The sequence below is a fragment of the Eutrigla gurnardus genome, assembly GCF_963514095.1.
Source record: "Eutrigla gurnardus genome assembly, chromosome: 9".
Classification (NCBI taxonomy): Eukaryota; Metazoa; Chordata; class Actinopteri; order Perciformes; family Triglidae; genus Eutrigla; species Eutrigla gurnardus.
The window spans coordinates 23363597-23383801 of record NC_139923.1 but is presented as its reverse complement, the minus strand read 5'-3'; the positions used below and the strand labels follow the sequence as shown (position 1 = coordinate 23383801).

The window sequence follows — 20205 nt, the reverse complement described above, 5'->3', positions numbered from 1 at the left end:
ATGCAGACCAAAATAAAGAAAAAGTTAAATTTTTTCTTCAAATGTTGCCCCATTTACAAACACACAAGAGGGTAATAAATAACATTCAACTGACCTAACAGCTTTGTTCATATAAATAGCCAAGTTATAATAAATTAGGAAATCAAACAGTGAGATGAAACAAACATGAATAAATAAGGAGAGAAATACAAAAATATCCACAATTGCATTTGTCACATCATCATCATTTTTTTTTTTTTTGTTCCTCTACTTCTACTGCTGGTAAGTGAGACTAAGAGAGAGGTATAAATGGAAAAACCAAAAGACAAAGTGCTGCAGATAACACAAACAGGAATGTCTGGATCATCATTTTAGGTCAATCAGACACAAATGATCGTGTAACAAAAATACACTGGAGAACTTAAAAGAACAGTATGTGGCAGGTTTACCAACCTGACCCGATGGTATCTAAACGTAGTGTCACAACTAGACATTTTCATTTTTTTTATACATAAGAAATGATATCAGTCTGTACAACAGAATAGATCATTCATTTTAAATCCCCCAAATACCCACCCACGTCCCGCCCCCCGACCCTATAACTATCATATCATCTCCCCCTCTGCCCTGTTCTGCTCACACCCGGCTCCTCTCTGAAATCACAATTCCAGTCCATTTGCAGCAATAGTATTAAGTCTAATAAAGTCAGTAAGTATTTTTAAACCCAGTTCTTCACAAAGAAAGTACATTAAAAAGCAAACAAATACAATCCGGCAAGCGTCCGCGTCGGCTGTTTTGGGCGTTCCACAAAAAACCTCCTCCCCCTTCTCTCCTCCTCGGAATCAGTCACTTCCTGCGTGTCTTCTTTTTGTCGTTGTTAATACATCCCAGAGTATTTCGTGCATACTGGACCTGTGCACGTATGCATGTACATGTTTTGTGTGTGTCGTGTCTTTCTTTGTTGTAAAATGCTCGTTTCTGGATGATGAATGCTCCTTGAAAGGGAAGGGAAGGGGGGGTCCGGGGTGGTGGTGGTGGTGGGGGTGGGGGGAGTGTGCGTTCTTGTTTCAGTGTGTGGATTAGTTGTGCATGTGTGTGTTTGTTAGGGGGGTGGGGAAGGAGGGGCACACAAAAAGGTATTTTCACCTACTTCTACTGATGGCTGTCAGAGGTGGAGAAGGGGCGCAGAGGGAGATGAAGGTAGAAGTCTGCAAGAAGGGGTCTGTTTCCATGGTAACCCCCCCCCCACCCCCCTTTCAGCGCACCTCTAAAAAACAGTCCTCCGTCACAAATGTCCGTCTCACTCGGCACGCTCGCGGGGGGGGGGTGTAGGGTGGTCGAGGGAAGGCGGGCGGAGCAGGGAGATGGAGAAGGGGCTTAATAGGTTTTCTGGATAATTCCTAGTATCAGAAACAAGTCAGGTCATCACACAGGTTATCAGCAAGGGAGCGAGAAAACAGAGCTACTGGCATTTAGATGGCTGGGGTACTGGGGGGGTGATGATGGGGTGGATGCTGAGGGGGAATGACAGTGAGTGTGTGTGTTGTAGGTGCAGTATGCTGATTGTAAAATATCATTCTGATTCTCTTAATATATTTCTATCTATATAAAGTCTTTTTATACAAAAAGAATGTCCATAAATGATTATGTACACCTAGCTATGTACACATATATTCTCTCTCCGTGCCCACTGGCTTACAGTGATGGGCCCGACTACACGGCGTCTCGGTTTAAGACTCCTCCTGCATCCCCAAAGACGCCACGGGCGACAAGCGGGCTCGGTCTCGGCCCGCCGCGGGGCATTTGGTGTCATTGTGTTCAGGCTCGTGTCTCCGGACGTGCGCGGGGCAGTGCTTGGTGGGCGTGCCGGACGGGTAGGGCACCTGTCCGTTCTTCTCGTCTGAAAAAAGTTGTTTTATTACGTCAAAGAAGTTACTCAATGGGCTGCCTAGGTACACAGACGGGAGGGAAGGGGGGGGAAAAGGGACAAAAAGAGAGAAGAAAGAGAAACAAACAAACGAATGAACAATGGGGTCTACAGGACGTAAGACAGAGCAAGCACAGGCGAGGACTGACGGACACAGCGGAGATGACAACTGCTGGAGCAGCCATAAACCATGCATAAACATACACATCAATCTAAAACTAGAAATTAAAGCTGATACGTGAGTAAGCTTCTTTAAACTGTGAGATGCAGGAAGAGGAAGGTGGTGTGTGTGAGGCTGTGCCCAAGAAGATCCGGCTGTTCTTGTCCTCCTTTCATCCTCTGCCCGAGATTATGAAAGGAGGACAAGAACAACACTCACAGGACGACATCGCCCTTGACGACGAAGGATCAGCGTCTCCTCTGCTTTTTTCCCCCAGACCTAGCGTGGGGTTTGTGCAGACGTCCGTTATTCGGACGGCCATCCGTCCCGATGCTACTGTGACCAAGCGAGGCGCATCTAACGCAGTAATGTTTGGGGCTTAAGTCTGCCTGAAGGAAAAAGAGACAACCTTTGATCAACACGGTTCTAAACTTGAGTTCGGAGTTTTCCTCACTGCAGCGTATTAATGATAATAAAAAAAAACCTGGCCAAAGACATCAAACAGGCCGGGTGGCTGCGGCTGCGTTATCATTGTGCCAACTCTTTGAAGTAAAGAAAACGTCTGACTCCTGCTGTGTGCTGAATAAAATGGGTGAATATGCTAAATAACACAAGTTCGGGAACTTTCTAACTGCTGCGCGCACACTCGCAGGGAAAGATAGTGTGTGTGTGTTTGATAGTATGCATGCAAATGATCTTCAGCTAAACAGGCTCGCTCTTCCTGCAGGGCCTCAAGGGTCCCACTGCAGGTAGGTGGAGCAGCAAGGACACCGAACATGTGAAATGGAGCAGATAAAAGAGTCAATCTTCTTTTTTTTTCTTAATGGCGAAAAACTCTGGGAACCATCAGTCGCAAAACGGGACTCATTCTGAAAGGTTGGCGGTACATCCATTTGCACAATAGTCTTGCGGGCCGACAAATGAACGGTGACAGCGTCAGTGTGAAACAGGCAGCGGCTGCACCGGAGAGCGTCTGTGTATCAGCACTTCATAATAAAAGGCTGCTGGAAAGTGGAATTTCTCAGCCTGACAACATGCACACGCTGCCAGAGTGAAGACTGGGAGTGGCGAGTCAGCAAACTTCCTCTAATCACGAATGAGTGAATGTCTTTTTGTTGTCGTACTTGTCTACGCTGTGTGTGTGTGTGTGTGTGTGTGTGTGTGTGTGTGTGTGTGTGTGTGTGTGTGTGTGTGTGTGTGTGTGCGTGCGCCACAGTTGGCTTCGCCGGCTCCATTATCCTGCTGGAGAACGGCTGCAGCCAACTTCTCCCTAATGTTCCCCTTCCCTTTTCTCATGCGTGAACACTTTCCACATTTAGTCCCTTCACTCCACCCAAATCTCCACGTTTTCCCCCCAAAATGGCAGGAAACTCATGAATCTTAATGATGCCGGCTGCTCTCTGAAACAGACAGCACTCCTCTAAACGAACGGCTCCCCGACGTTCGCCTCCACTTTTTTACGGTTCCACGCCCTCCTATTGTCTTCCTAAACTGGGCTCCCAGGTATGCTTCTGTTAACGATGATTGGGGGGGGGGGAGGTAACGACCAAGATTAGATGGAGCCTTTTGTTTGACACACATTGGTATGCAAAGCCATTTTTATTCTTAATTACAGCCAGTGGGTTTTTTTTTTTTAAATGCCCTGCGGTCAGGGAGCACCAAAAGTGTGTCAGGAGGTCAGACGGATGTGAGGGAGGTGGAGGGCATCCAGTTGAACGTTGCTTTCAATTACTGGTGACCTGTTTTAAGATTCACATTCAGGTGTGAGATACTCTACGAGTGTGAAGACATGAAATTAATTTAGACTGACCTTGGTCAAAAAGAAATTACTTTTCAAACTAAAAGTATGAGCTCAGAAAGCGTATCATAACCTCAGTATCCTCTATTGATAAATGGCTCCCAAATCATATATATATATAAATTACACTTAGTACATCTTTGCAGACAGCGGTCGTTTAAACCTAATATAATATAATTTAGAGTAATAATAACCTTCCCACGCCCCAGTCTGTTAATTTGCTCCGTAATATGAAAGGTCAGAAATAACTTAGAAACTTACTGAGGTAAGATAATCACAATGTGATGACTGCTATTCATTTAAAAGCCACAGAGCAGAGAAACAGCCCACACTTCTGGTGTAACAACGTAGCATACATGCTGTATGTTGGCTATCGACAGACATCATCGGGTTTCAAAGGATAACGACACAAACATACACGAGATGAGACATCCAGGCGATTACAGGCTGGTGTTGTTCCCCTACGTGACCAGCAGATGGGGGTGTTGTCAAGATGATGGCGACGGAGAGGCACACAAACAGAGCAGTGATTCACAAGGAAGGACATGCTGAGAACAGATGGGGAGGAGTAGAGCCACTGTTTCTTTCTTCTTGTCCTTTTTGTCATCCAGATAAATGTGCGTTGAGCAAACAGGATGGAGGATAAGAACGTGCTTATGTTCGTCCGGTGCCTACGACTAATGAGAAGACAGAAGAAGACTTTAATAACGCCACGAAGTTCACAGCTGAACGGCTCGGAGGTGATTGTGGTGTTTTGATCTCCTCGCCGCAAGAAGCGGCTGGTGGACGGGGGGGTAAAACCGGGGGGAGGGGGGTCCTATAGTACAAGCATCCAGACGGAGAGAGAGAAGGAAACAGAGTGCTTGTCAGGTGTGGTGTCACTATGCGGTGCGATGCATTGTGGGAGTGCGTTGAGGTGCAGCGGTGTTGCCATGGTGACGAGCTCCCGACGATCAGTCTTGGAAGTAGGAGTAACAGAATGCAAATCAGCTCACCCTACCTCTGCTCTAATCTTCACCGCCGGGGCAACCAAACAACATTTGACCCGCTTTCAGAGCAACTCCCACCCTTTCATGGCGGCGAGGGAACGGGCATGCAGAGGAAGCGGTTTGGAGAACTGGAGAGCCGCTCGGGGAGATCAAGCATGGTGGGGGGGTGGAGGATTAGCTCAGTGTCAGCGGTGGGAGTGGTTCGTGTGGTGCTGGTGGTGGTGGGATGGGCGGATGAGGCGGTGGGAGTAAGGGTGGAGAGGTTTTGGATAAGATATTTGAGATATTTTCCTTTTAAAAAGAGGAGTTTCCTACTCACCAGACAGCTGTTGGACCCCTGGCTGGTCATGTGTGCTTAACAACTGGCTCTGAATCGTCTCCACTACTCGCTTAAAGCGCCGACTGGGTCCTAAACACGGGCACAACAAACAGGGAGTATTGGTTGCGTCGTTGATCTCGGGGTAGCAGCACAGAAAATATGTAGATGGGTTGGTTAAGAGAGGAGGAAGGGAGAAGTCGGGGTGTGAGGAATGTGAGCTGGTTGAAGCAGCAGAGAGCCTGAGATGATAAAGGAGGCGAGCGAGGAGTGTTACTGTAAACTCCTGCTTTATACCTGCTGTGTACAGTGTGTGACATAGAAAAACTAGCAGGCTCCAAAGTGCTACCATTACACCCCATTCAGCTCAAAGGTGCCCCCTACCAGAGAGAGAGAGACATAGAGAAAGAGAGAGAGAGAGAGAGAGAGAGAGCAGAAAGAGAGGCAAAGAATGCATGCATGTGTTTCTGCGAGACTGAGCGTGCACACATGATCGCATAGCATGCAATCTCGCATAGCCAGGCCTCATTTGGTTACGCTCAGGGAGTTTTTTGGGGGGAAATCTTATCAAGCATCCAGGATTGCAAGAACTTTGAAAATCTTTTTTCTTTTTTTAACCAGTGAGTTTGAATACACCCACATCTGGAAGCAAAACTTATTTGTTGGCTGATTAGATTTTAGTAGTTTGGAGTGTGACCAGATCCCACTTGACGTGTAAGCGATGCCTTTCCAGCCTGGTGAGATGGAAGACTGGTTATTCATTCTATGTCTGTGATCTCACAACAGAAAGGTCCTGGAAGGAATCAATTCCCCCCTAAATTCAAGACACTTTGCTTTATTGAAGTACAAAAAAAAAAAAAAAGCTGTGCACCTTGAATTTTATTTCCACAAAAGATACATTCTCGTTCCGAGCGAGGACACCTGAGGTCTGCAGCTGGACCGCTTTGTGACCGGTGACCTGTTCGGTGCGAACTCTGCTTTGTGCCCGATGCGTGCCGGAGAATCAGGGGAGAGAAAATGAGGGTGAAACTCGGCGCGTCCTGACCTGAGAGCAAGGTGAAGGTGACAGAGTAGATGCCGTTCTCCTTAGTGGCAGCTGTGCTCTCCGTGTAGGTGATATCCACCTGGAATTTCACCGGCTTCTGGAAGACTGTCGGGCCGGCTGTGGACTTGTACTCTGCTCGGAAACTGGTCTGGGAGATCACACTGTGGCTCAGGCTGGGGATCTGGGAGGAGGAAAAAAAAGAAGGGAGGAGGAGGAGTGAGCAAAATGGACGTAGAGCCAGAGATATGCATAAAAAAAAGATGATAAAAGCAGGCAAGTAATGGGATTATACATAGGGAGCATTGATGTTTAATTTTTCTCCCACACCCTGCAAATGACAAGGTGAATAAACCCTCATTAAAATACCCTCCGCAGTCACAGTTGAAACTCTAAGGAGATTAATGCCTCGGGGAGTAGCCATGCATGCCGGGGGAGACTTAAGCTAATGTAATCTTGAGTCATCCAACAACATTGCAGTCTCCCACCCAAAATGAATTTGTATGCCCAATGAACAGGTGAACTCGGAAATAGTAACGTTTCGCCATAGTGCTGGAGAGGGTTTGACATTCCATTAATGTGAGTGTGCTGAGAGGTATAATTCCACTGATTCAGGTGCCAATCTCCTGTCTGGAATACCAGCTAGTGTAACCCAGAGAGGGGGGGGGGGGGGGGTAGCTACCTCCAGGGATGTGGAAACAGATTTGACATTGACCCGTGCCGGCAGAGTTTGCATTTACTTAGACTTTGTTAAATGTACCTGGGGCGAGGATAGGTTTTGTTCAATTATGTTGACTGAATATCAACTACCACCGCTGAGCGTTTGATGATACGGACTCCGCCGGGCTCCCTGGGAAACCCTGATGTTACCTGCGTTCCTACACGTTATTTGAGAAATAGTGCAGATTGTATCTCAGCATCGGAGGGGGGTGCATTCTAATGTGGGCGTAGGATTTCTCCCACTACGCATCTAAATATACACACAAACACACGGGCGTGCTCAATAAACGGTATCGAGGGCAAAGCATCTATATGCTAATGATCAATGCTCTCTGTTGATTTTCTATTGACCTCAAGTGAGTCGGCAGTCGGAGAGAAAATAGAAGCACTGAACACAAGCAGTTTACGGAATTGCTACATAAATCAGGGGCATGTTAGCAAGCAGTCAGAAAGACCCCAGCTCCCAGCGTACATAACCACCGCTGCTGCTGGAATATTCAGATTAACGGGGGAAAGTCGGGACGCAGGGATCAGACGGGAGCGGAGGCGAGGATAGAGTGCGAGGAAGTGTGTTTGTACCGAGAGGAAGGCTTGAACGATGTCTGCCTTGATGGAGCTGAGAGGCTTGTCTCTGATGACGATGAAGATCTGCTCCTCTTTTTCGAGGTTGATGAAGTTACCAAACCAGGATTTTTTGGCAAGTCTGTGGAGGAAAGAAAAAAAAAGAAAAAGTTAACTGCTGTAAATTCCAAGCGTTTGTTGTCTTCCTTCCACCCTTTTTTCGCTTCCTTGTCAAAATCCATCCATCCATCCTTCTAACCATCGATCCATTAAATAAAATGAAAGAGAGAGAGCTGGTGAAGAACCCTCCCTCCCTCTCTCTGCAGCTCTGGGGAAATGGAAAGGAGCAAACGGAGGATACCCTGAGGGAAACAAGCTAAAACTATGCATGGGAGGAAAAGTTTTTCCGACACTTCACCTCCTGTGTGTGTGTGTGTATACTCATGTAATGTGTGTGTGTATACTCATGTAATGTGTGTGTGTGAGAAATAGATAACCGAGCCTGTGAACAGAACCGTAGGTCCAGAAGGGATCGAGGTAGATGGATTCCCCGCTGGCCCAGGTGGACCTGCCTGCACCCACTAATAAGCCATATGGACTCCTGTTATTTGTGGCCAATTAATATTTCATGAGATTCTTGAAAATGCTGATGGATTTGCAAAACTCAAAAGAGAAACATTACCCCAATAAATAAATAAATAAATACCATAATGTTATGTAATATAGCGACGTTAAGGGGCACATTGTCCTGCAGCAAGCTGGTTACAGTGTGTGTGTGTGTGTGTGTGTGTGTGTGTGTGTGTGTGTGTGATCGAGGCTACAGCAGGTAAGAGAAGGTCTTTCCCAGCCAACTCTCCGACTCCTTCCAGCCAGGATGTTCTTCCCAGCCAGGTGGAAATGGCCAAGACAGAGAGCCAGCGAACCAAACAGGCATATCTGGGCCAAACCTTGAGTTATCAGGCCCCTGGGAGCTCAGCAACATCACACAGGCTGCCTTCCCTCCCTCATAACCAGCCCAATGCCTCCTGTTACGGTGCCGCTTCCCCGGCCCAGACCAGACCCGAGGTCATTACAGGGAACTCGGCAGGCACAAATCAAACATTCACGGGTGTTAACACTTTTCCAAAACATCACGCTATCAAGAGCGCCGCCTGTTTGAGCCAATAACTGAGGGGCTGACAGGTTATGCATAGTTATGATAGCGGCGTCTACTCACTCTGGGGAAGACTCGGGTGTGAGGCTGGACATCTCCTCTTGTGTGGGAACTGTGGAGGCAAAGGTCAAAGGTCAGAGAAAGGTGGAAGGGTTTGAGATTGCTTTTAGAAAGGTTAAATTAAACTCAAGATCATATCTAATAAAAATCTGTTGTTAGTGTCAATACCTTGGAGTTTCCTGCGGTGGAAGCGTGGCGAGCCCAGGAAGCTGTTTTTGATGGAGTTGAGGCGCGTCCTCCACGGCATGCCACCGATGGACGGGCTGGGGGGCGGCGTCGGGGTGGGGGTCCCAGCCGGGCTGTCCTTGGGAGTGTGGACCGGAGTGCCCTTTGGGGTAGGGAGGGGGCTACCTCGAGGGGAGGGGTGAGGGGTAACCTGTATTAGGGGGATAGATTTGGGCGGGTGGTCAGTGAAGGAAGAAGGCAGCGGAGCCACGGGGTGAAAGTGGTGCAGCCGGATGGGCGACAGCGGCACCACCGGCTTGAAGGGCACAGAGAGCTGGGGGTTGGCGGCGAAATGGGAGCGCCGCACCTGGGGGCTGTTTTGGATGGGAGCACTGGAGATGGAGGATGGGGTAAAAAAGGGGGAGGATGGAGATGTGGGGGTGGGGGGCACGCTGGCGGAGGGGGGCTGCGGTGGAAGCTGGCAGGGACTGGACGGCTCCGATTTGGCCGCGGATGCTGCTTCTGAGGTTTCGGGCAGCGGGTTGGACCGCGTGGCTTGGAGGGGCTTGGGGACGACTCTGGGCTTGGCCGGGAGCGTCTGCGTCTTGTTGAGCGCCGCCGACAGGGGCTCGCTGTTCGGCGCCAGCGAGTTGGGGGTGGAGATGCGAGGCTCTGTGCGAATGGGGGCGGGCTCGGGGGACGGGCAGGGGCTCGCGTTGGGGGACTGCGACAAGTCTGGGGACTGAGGCGGGACGCAGAACTTTCTGACAGGCTGGAGTTAGCGGACACAGCGTGAGGACGATACGGAGAGAAGAAAGCGAAGCGGAACAAACACACAGGCACATTGATAAAGCAAGAAAGGAAAGTGTAGCAAACCAAACAACAACCAGGAGAAGAGGAAATAACATAAAGGGCAGGTGAGGTGTGTGAATACACAGGAGAAATGAAGAAAAAAAAGGACAGAAAAGAAACATGCGGTTAAACCATGTCAAAAGTAAACAAATATGAAACGGGAGCAATGAAAAACAGCAAGCAATGCATACAATTTAATCAAACAAACAAACAAGAGAGGATGGACTTGACTTGAATAAAACATACTGGTGAAGAAAAGCAAGCAGACACAGAGGTGTGTGAGAGACGGAAGGCCATCATGGTATCTCCTTCTGTAACATTCCCAGGTTTATTGATCTGTTTTATTTATAACGGTGAAATCGCAGCCACAGTGGTGAACCGTTTCCCTTCAATGCCCCCTCACCCACCCCCTTTTTTTTTTTTTTAATAACCCCACACGGAGCACAATCCAGGCTTTGGGTAGGTCTGAGCAATCAATTTCCCTTTCAGATCATCCGCACAGAACCTGTGTGGCACAAGGAGCTTGTCTTTTGGATGCTGGCTAATCTTGAGCCGTCTCAGGTTAGTCAGCTGGAAAAGTTTACCACAAGCTCCCCCCCGGCTCTGAGAGAGAAAAGTTGGATTTTCTGAAGCATTCCTGGAGCTGGATTTCCACAGAGCTCAGGACACGGGGAGTGGGATAATACGCAGAAAGGATTGAGAAAGAAGAAGCTTTGTGTGTGTTCGTGTGTGTGTGTGTTTTCACATACATCAGTGTATTTTACTTCGAATTAACAGAAACATCCAACTACGCATATCTGGATGAACGGTATGAGAGCTTATTAAAACGATAATGCAGGTGCAGGAATATGCTTTTATAGTGAGTGTACTGTGTGTTATTAAAGGTCAGACCCGGTCGAACCCCGGTGATGTAGCTGTATTTTCATCTAGCGGACATAAACAGCAATAAAGTGGGATCATCAGTAGTTGGATGGCAGTTATCCCTGAGGATGAACAACTTTACCTGAGAACTGGGTCAACAGGTGTGTGTTACATGTGTGAGTGCACAGAGGGTCATGACTTACCCGTGGGCTGCTGAGGGGGCTGGTGGAGAGGCCGGAGGAGGCTCCACTAATAGACCGCGACCTGTGGCACCAAACACGCAAGAACACACACACACACACACACACAGGGGGGGCAGAGTTAATTTGTGGGGGTCGACATGTTACATGTTTCAGTGAACACAGGTGGAGGTGAGAGAGCTCCCAGATTACATGTTGCACACAGTTAGAAAGCACCAGCCGTTGCTATGGAGCCCTTTACGAACACAACACCTACTCACAAGACGAGGGTGAAAGCAGACAGTGACAGCACCGACTTAACGACATTCATTAGCAGCAATTAGTCTAGAGCCAATTAAGATAAAACTTCAAGTATACTGATTTGATAACAGTCTGCTTATTACCTGGTATTTACTAAGAAACTAGATGGTAACACAATAAAGTTACAAGGAAAGTTCCTAAATAACTTTATAGTTATTACTTAGTTATTACCTAGTAAGTACATGGAAACATACTAGGAAACTAGCTGGAAATACAATCTACGTACTGAGAAAGTACTCATACGGAACATATGTAAGTACTAAGTTATAACCTAGCAAGTATGAGAACATACTAGAAAAATAGATGGTATTACAGTATATGTATTAATGTTCCAGAAGTAAAAGTAAATAGAAACATGCTAGGAAATTAAATAGCAATATAATATACATATTAAGAAAGTACCAAAGTAAAGGATAGTAAGAACTAAGTTAAAACCTAGCAAGTATGGAAACATACTAGAAAAATAGATTGTATTACAGTATATGTATTAACAAAGTACCAGAAGTAAAGTACATATTAAGAAAGTACCATAGTAAAGGAAAGTAAGTACTAGGTAACTATGTTTTGTTACCATCTAGTTTCTTAGTAAATAGCAGGTAATTAGCGGACTGTAAAATAAAGGCTTGCCACTGATTTCCCTGCAGTAAATCTATAGGCATCTTTCCACGGCGCTCAGATTAGCCTCCCAACCTCGTCTATAGTCTGCTCATTAACCAAACATGTCGACTTTAAGGCCTCATCACCGGATCACTAGAAAATATCTTGAGGCGGAGGAAATGAAGTGGGACATTTGGTTGAGTGCCATTTGTCATGGATTTGTCTTCCCGCGCAGATGCCGTCAATAACCCCTATGAGCGGAGCCCTGCTCAGAATTGAACAATCACAGGACAATCTGTCTCCATCAAGTGCACACGTCGACACACACACACACACACACACACACACACATACACAAACACACACAAAAAAAGGGCCTGTCAACACTTGGAAACACCAGCTGCTCACTGTCACAACACTGCTCCTTTTTGTCATTCAATCTAACAATACCACCCTCCCCTCCTCCCCTCCCCTGCAGCGCTGATGCATTTGCAAACATGTGGCTTCAGCCTACAGATCTTTTGTCTCTCTTTATAAAAAGATAAAGACACTACAACTGGTGTTTTTTTTTGTTGTTGTTTTTTCAACTTGCTCGCTAGAGGAAGACCTCATGGACAAATGTGAGGGAGTTTAAGAGTGATGGAGGAATGAGGGGAGGGATGGAAGAATGAAGGATGGGGGGGGGGATGGATGGAGTAATGGAGACTGATGTTCACTCCCGGTGCTGGGGCCGTTCCCACGGGAACACAGAGGCATCCACACAAAACGGTGTACACGGTTACAGCGAGTAGCCATAAAAACCACACCGCCCGCTGTCATAACAACAAGCCCCCCGGATTAAGATCTATACGTATCAATCTTCTAAAAGGTAGAAGCGCTTATTTGGGTTCAGTCACCCGCCTCCCTTGAGCTTTTAATTTATAACCAACTAAAGCAAGAAGCGATACTAGGACGGGAGCATTTCTCCTGAGAGGCTGCAGACACGCCAACAGAAGAGAACGAGAAGCACACAATGATGGGAGGTAAAATATAGAAACACCCACTCCCAACTATTTTTGGAGCTCTCTCACTGCCCCTTCTGCGAGTGAATTCATCGCACACAGTCATGCACTCACGAGTAGGCGATGCTGAGACCACGTTGGCCAGGACTTCTGGTTTAATAGAGCAGCTGAGCAGACAGTCTCTACCATTTACATTAACGGTCCACGGAGACGCGGCTGCTCTCAAATTGTCAACCACTATTTCATCCACACATCGGCCAAAACCGCGGCGTCCTCGGGGGGATTAGATGAGCATATTGTTTGGAGGCACTCTGCATCTGTTAGCGTTGGACCAGCAGCCCTATAAAACTAATGCTACAGATGGTTATTCTGTACAGTAATGGGCTGTCAGAGGCTCGCCCTTCGCTTCGGAGTGTTTTATTTATAGTGAACAGCACACGCAATTTAAGCAATCATTTATCTTCTATCATATACATATAGGCCACCTTGTTGAATGGGGAGATGAGACGCTGAAGCCAGCTGTGTTTCTGTGTGCTCGATTTAAAGGGTCAGTTACTAAATAACCTAATAATAAAAATGTTGGCAAAGATCTGACTTCACCATAAAAAAACATTGATGAACATTTAGAAATCACACCCTAAAGCATCTCCTCTTTTCAGAAACAATACCCCGGTTACTTTATATACTATGTACTACATGTGTTTGTAGTGTGTAGCTACTCATTCTTATCTTTCTGTCACCCATTAGTCCTCGAGATAACATTTCCCATAAGCCCCCTTTTGGAACGCGGCCCGTGTCCTCAGTGTGTGACTGCCGGCTGTGTCAGAGACCCGTCCAAAACACCCGTGGGGGTCTAATTCTGGTCCGTGGGGGGGGGGGATGGAACAAGTACAAGAGGTTCTGGGGACGAGGGCATGGACTGAAATAAAAACGGAAAGTGAAGCAGAATGAAACGGAAGGTGCCAGGAGTCAAACGGAGAACAAATAACAGCGCCGAAGCCAAAACGGCAACTCCGCTCGCGTGATTTAAGGCGGAGGAAGTTCCATTTTCTCCCCTCCTTCTCCCTCCTCTGTATTGACTCTGTCCTGCCAATGGAGTTCTTCCACTCGGAGTAGATATTCATATAAATCAACACACTGTTTAAATCCATTTCCTGTTCCTGAACCCTGACAACTCCCCGGGGACCGCATTAATATTCACAGCTCAGCTCCTGAAATCTCTAAATGCAGCGAGACCCCTGGAGTTTCTGATGTAGAGATCAGTGGTTAAGGTGCTTTATTTGTGCACATTTGAGCCTCTTTAATGAATTAAGAGCCAATAATGAGCATGAGAGCCTGACTTATTGAGACTCCTCCGACTAACCCAACGCATTCAACCAGCGTGGAGAAGCCAGATACGTAAAGGGAAACGGAAAGATGAATTGATATTCACTTCTTCACACTGCGGCAATTTTCTCATATTTAATTTCCATATCGTTAACCTCCCTTCATTCCTCCTGACATGTTAAGATTGAAAATTAAATCAGTGGGGTTTCTTGTGCTTTGAGTTTGGCTTTAAATGTCTTTTTACGATACTTTTGGGTATATGAAGAAGGAAACGGGCGTTCACGCGCGAACCTCTCCATGTGTGTTTCCCTGCAGCTCGGCGAATGCAGCATTTATCCCCGATCTATTCAATTATACTTCACAGAAGCAGTCGAATCATCAATCACATGTATGAAAATGCAGCCCGGGCATTTAAACAGATTGTTGCCGGCGACATGAGATACGCCAGGCAAAAAAACGCCGGATAGATATTGAGGTTCCAGGCATTTTTTTTTTTTGTTGTTGTTGTGTAATTTTAGATAAAACCGTTTCCCCTCCCTTCCATCATTTGCGCTGGTGGAAATGTATCCTGTCAAAACACATGTTTCAAAGTCAGTCCTCTCCCCGACACCCTCTGATCTCAAGTTCTACGAATCTTCCGGGCTGTCGACAAAAGTTTGCTGTCGGGGAAAGATAAGGTTAGGTTCAGAGGAAATGTTTGGACATGATTCTGCTACGCGTGTGTCTTCCACAATGCCATCGTCACACACAAACAAACACACACACACACACATGATCAAACAAAGCGCACGCAAGGACGTGATAAAAGGCAGAAAAGTTACACAGGGACTTTGTTACCAACATCTTTTCCCCCTACAGATCAGCTGGATGGGGGGGCGGTTTGTGATATAAAGAGAAAGATTTCACTTGATTTGGAGGCGGATGGGCTGTGGTATCGGATTCCACCCCCCCGCCACAGCTGATAGGAAGCCAGACAGAGAGAGACTAGCAGCATTTCCACATTAGCATAGCAATTCCGTACAAACAGAGGGGGGGGGATTCGGGACTAAAGGTCAGTAGAGGGAGGGAGGAGATATGAAAAGGTAGGGAGGAGCCCCTGAAGGAGATCTGGGGTGGAGGAGTAAGAACAAACACACTGATTTAAAGTAGAACGGAGGAAAGATGCAGCGGAGCACATTTGTAGGATGCGGACACAAACCTATTTGATATGTTGTAAATGTGCCTTTTTATTGAGCTTCAGCCTAAAGGTCCTGTTTTAATATTTCAGTGCCCATCGTATGATCTTTGAACCGGCGTCGACGGCGTTTTGTAAAGCCTCGTCAATGCAAACTGGCCCCCCATGTTTTTCGCGATTCTAGCCTTGGCTGAAAAGCGGTGAGTCAGAAGCGAAGGGCAGCGGGAGGGGAGCTTCTCAACTAATGCAACCTTTAAATGAAAAAAGAGACAAGCCTGGGATTGCCTGCAGGGATGAAGGAGAGGAGTGGAGGCGATGAAACACAAAAAAAGATGAATGTTAAAGTGAAATTCAGCGGCACCAGAGGACACAAAGAATTAAGCAGAAGTGTTTAGAGGTGGGAGCTCTTGAAGCGGATTTAAAACTTGTGAAGTGGTCTCCCCACGGTGAAACCAGCCGCATTAATTCTTGATATTTTGGTGTTGGCAAAGCACCGTGGTGAGGAGTTATTAATGCGTCTGACATTTCGGATGAATATTCAACTTCATAACGACATTTTTTTTTTTATCTATATAATATATGCACTCGCTGCCTCTGCATTTATGTCCCATACCTCTGAAAGCTTTTCCCAGCACTCTGCCAAGCTCCCCTATCATTAGGCAGATCAAGTTATCACCCCTTCAGATTCAATCTTTCCCCGCTGTCACAAATGTCACCGCCTCAGAAATGTGTCGTGTGATGATATATTGGTTGTTGGAATAAGATGGAGGAGGGGGGGGGGAATAGATTTTAAATCAGTCCACTGTGCCTTGTGGGGGTTGTGGTTCTGCCTCGACTTGTGCATTTTTCTAAAATGGGGAAATGGAGAAATGTTCCACGTCCGGAGAAAGTGGGGCACAGTATGGGAGAACTGATTATCAATGCGTTGAGATTATGGAAGGAAGAGATAATTGAGCTAAGACCGAAAAAAAACCCGAATATAGATATTAAGGCTCTGAATTGCAAATGCCAAGTCTTCCTCCATTTTTGAAAATTAACTAAATTGAGTGAATATCTTTTGGAACTGCCATCCCCCCCAAAAACCCAGCATCTTTCATTTTTCAGACGCGTTATAATTAATTCAATCCCACATTTGAAGCCGCCACATGCTGCACATATCATCACCATTTAAACAAAAAGCATCCTTTTTTTCCCAAACAGAAAGCACCGCTGTATCTTTCTGGAACGTCTCCTCGCGTCTCGGGGGGTGAGAGACACAGAGGAGGTGAGAAGTGTGAGGGGTGAATACCTTTCTTCTTTGCTGCTTTTTCTACTGGCGTCAGGAATATCCCAGCTTTTACTGTACACTGATTTACTACAGTGAGACAGGAGACAAAGCGAGCAGAGCGTCAGTCTCTGTTTCAGGTTTCGTCCACACTCTGCTGACACCGGAGCCAGACCTCGCTGTCAGACCTGCTCAAACACCGTTTGTGTGTCTAACTCCAGTTTTCCTCCACGCGTACCTCTGCCCGTGCTGCGTCATGTCGATAGCCCGCCTCGCCGGTACAGGTGAGCCCCCGTCTGTGACGCTGAGGACCTCCATGGACTTCCTCTCCGGTCTCCTCTTGCCGTGGCGGTTCAACATGGGAGAGTCCACCCGCTTCCTCGGTGGGTCTGTTGGCAAGAGATCGATTCAGAATCAACACACTGACATCTCCTCGGGTTAATGTGAGCGTTTCTACGCATTGCATGCATCAGGGTGTGATGTTCACATCGGTAGGTCAGCTAATAATGAAAAGGTAAAGTTTTCCCCCCAGACCTTGAACTAATGGCCGCTGTATTGACTGTATCACATTCACTGGAGAGGGAGTCTATTCATCAAAATGTCGGTATCTCCCAGCACACACACACACACACACACACACACACACACACACACACACACACACACACACACACACACACACACACACACACACACACACACACACACATAACACTCCTCCTATCAGAGAATAAAAAAGTAGAGCATCTTTGTTTCTGCTCTGATGTCGGCAGGTGGAAATCTGTGCTGCGTTGCTGGCGTACGAACGGAAGAATACCTTTTTTTGATGAGATAATATCTGAACCGAAGCAGTCGCAGCTGATCGTTTTCTCCAATTCTGGCCAATTGACACCTTCTATTTCTGTTTCTATATTTCACTGGGTAGCTTGACTGTTTTCAACAAAACAGAAAAAACTTTCTTTCGCTACTGGAGTCGAGTCAATTTCTTCTCAAGGAGAAAAATATTGCAGAAGTGGGAGCGCATTCATGAGTCGAGTTTCTTGGAGTACTTGTTGTCAAAATTGGCTGGCTTTGTCGGGGTATACAGCGATCTGTTCAACAACTGTTCACAGTTAAAGACACAAGTCACAGATTGTATTGCTCAGACATACGATGTGTTCACTGATTTATTCCATTTCCCAATAATTGCTCTTTTCTATAGTTTTTTTTCTTTATCTGCACTCACCGATCTCGTTGCGAGGGGGTAGGTTCTGGTCCTCCTGACTGGGGTACCTTTCCTTACGGTCCAGTAACAGGAAGTAGATCATTTTTTCTTGGTTGTCCCTGCAAAGAGGAGACGATAAACAGTCTACTGAGACATCTAGGGGAAAGAAGACAATGGTTTTAAACAAACCCGGGTCAACCCAACCACAAACGTGTAAAGATTACTGCATCTTCAGCATCAGAGTCAAGATATACAAAACCACAACATTAAAACTGCAAAAACCTTCACTATGATGAATGTCCTTTAATCTTCTATCAGATTCATGAAACAGCCACTAAAAAACTTCCACCATTAAAAGAAAAGTTTCGTTTTACAGCTCATTAAGTCGTCGTATGATATTATGCAAAGACTCTTTTAAGGGATATATCTCCATGCGCCGAGTATCAAAACATTATGAGTTCGTCCTTTTCTTTCTCTTTAAAGCAGGAAGCCTAATTGCTTAAGTCTACAGGGCAATACTCTCTATGCAGAAGTCCCAAAGACTGGCCCTCTGTAATAAAGACAGATTGGAAAACAGTAGGAGGCCGAGAGACAAGCACCTGCAAATTCAGCTAAAATGAACCAGAGGAAGGGAGATAGAGACCAGATTTTTCTCCAACTCTGCACTATTATGGGATGCTCCCGGGAGAAAGGAAGCGAATGGAAAGGATAGGGAGAGCGTTAAGTGATGGAGTAGTGCTCGTTTCGTATTAAATTAAAAGAGGCAAATGTAAAATGTAGGAGATAGAAGAGCAGAGGAAACACAAACAGCTGTAAGCCCATGGTATCTTCAGCATGAGTGCATATCCACAGGAGCAACAAACACACGTGTCACTGTGACACATTAGCAGCAGAACATAAACAATGGGACCCAGGGGCTTCTTTCTGGGGGTTAATGTATCCAGTGGCTCGCGGCATAAGTGCTGGGTGATAACAGTTAAGTGATCTATAGCCTCTGACATCTAAAGTAACAGGCTCGCAGCGTTTCACCGGAGCTGTTTGTGCACACGGACACCACACGACCGCTCTTCAGCTGCTTATTCAACACCTTTTCTCATCTTTTGGGTCCCCTAACCTGTCATTTTCTCTCCTCCCTCACACCTTCTCACCCAACCACACCTGTCCTCCTTCATCCCACCCTCCAGTCACTCACTCATCTGAGAGCAGGTCTTTCAGCAGCTTGTTCTTGTCTCTGAAGCAGCCCAGCGAGTGCATGCTGTCCAGTACGTCGGGGTCGATGTCGTCGGCGGAGGGCAGGCTGCGGATGGTCACCTTCCTGGGCACCGGCTGCTCCGGCTCCGGCTCGTTCTTCCCTCCTCTGGGATGGAAAAGAGATTACAGCACAATTAAGGACACTGTCAGCCATTTTTTGGTCCCTACCACTAAAAAGTGTGTTCACTTTTGCAGATTTACAGATTTAATAAGGATGTTGTGTTGGACGTTTGTCTCATTATGACACATTTTCCCCACGTTTAGTCATTCTAGACGCTTCAGAGGGTGATCACGCTCGCCAAGATGCAGACTAAACTCCCTCTCTCCCCCCGGCTTCTTTTCCAAAAGTTAGTTTCTTTGTTATCTCCTCCTTCCTTCTCCTAGTTGTGGCACTTTTCTGCGTCTCTGTTGTTTTCTCTATATCTATGGAGAACAGTAGCAGGACTTTCGGGATTTAAAAAAGAAAGGCTAATCTGCACTGACACCCTTTTTCTTTTTTTGCTGGAACATTCCAGGCGTCTGTTTCAAAGAACGGATTCATCTTCAATCTACAAATGTGCCAATGCACACAGACTGGGACGGACAGCTTCACAGGTATACACACTCTGTGAAGTGTAAACCCCAAAGGCAGCTACTGAAATCGCCTCCGCCTTTCTATACGATGTGAACTGGATCCACAGTCACACACAAGGCCCGCTCTGCTTCACGATATGCATATACAATTTAGTGGTGTTGTCATATTGTACATGTCTGACATGTAGTCACTTAAAACTACACTTATTAGGCTCACCTTGCTAAAAACACCTTCAACAGCCCTGCAAACTATAATAATGGTGATGAGTTTGAAACGGTTTTATAAAGCTGGTGTCCACTCAGTAAAACCACAAACTAAGGGCTCCAATATGACCATAAAAGTTGAATTAACAGCTCTATAAAGACAAAACACTATAAACATTCATGTAAGCTGGATTTACAAGACCGCTGTATTAGATTGACCCGGCGCTGTCCTTCCTCTGACGCTTTGCTCAGATTGTTAGGAAGCTCACCAACTAATAAAACTAATAACCAAACAGAACCACAGGTCTTTATTGTCGTCATTCAAACATACATTTATTCAGTCCCCCAGTCGCATGGCACTGAGACAGACAGCCAGGCAACTCCCTCACTGACAAAAACTCACATTACATTAGTCTTCGCTCCCGACTCTCCTCTCAGTCTCGCTGTCTGTTTGCATGATCTTTCAGTACACGACAGAAACCATAACTCAAACCTTTCAGGGCTTACAACTTCCTGTCGTGAATCATC

General features: G+C 46.5%; 2 protein-coding genes across 4 annotated transcripts in view; both read right to left on the bottom strand.

Annotated features, from left to right (window-relative positions):
* Positions 1 to 1031: 1031 nt before the first annotated feature.
* Positions 1032 to 20205, bottom strand: part of LOC311018172 (serine/threonine-protein kinase BRSK2) — a 145277-nt gene continuing 126103 nt past the window's right edge. Inside the window, exons 10-20 of one of the 3 annotated variants that reach the window (XM_084016995.1) lie at positions 18842 to 19006; positions 17671 to 17768; positions 16684 to 16834; positions 16470 to 16535; positions 10787 to 10847; positions 8874 to 9081; positions 8709 to 8757; positions 7511 to 7634; positions 6215 to 6395; positions 5173 to 5262; positions 1032 to 1379 (exon numbers count right to left, since the gene is read on the bottom strand). In XM_084016995.1, the coding sequence (XP_083873121.1) occupies positions 1357 to 1379; positions 5173 to 5262; positions 6215 to 6395; positions 7511 to 7634; positions 8709 to 8757; positions 8874 to 9081; positions 10787 to 10847; positions 16470 to 16535; positions 16684 to 16834; positions 17671 to 17768; positions 18842 to 19006 (1216 nt within the window). In that variant the 3' untranslated portion in view covers positions 1032 to 1356. Of the gene's footprint in view, positions 1380 to 1491; positions 1880 to 5172; positions 5263 to 6214; positions 6396 to 7510; positions 7635 to 8708; positions 8758 to 8873; positions 9082 to 10786; positions 10848 to 16469; positions 16536 to 16683; positions 16835 to 17670; positions 17769 to 18841; positions 19007 to 20205 lie in introns of those variants that run through there. The other 2 variants (XM_084016993.1, XM_084016994.1) reach the window with 2 other exon arrangements.
* Positions 9088 to 10022, bottom strand: LOC311018802 (uncharacterized protein; the record flags this gene model as incomplete). The annotated part of the gene is made up of 2 exons (XM_084017875.1): positions 9088 to 9642; positions 9969 to 10022. Coding segments are annotated over 2 exons (609 nt in total), but the record flags the coding sequence as incomplete, so codon positions are not given.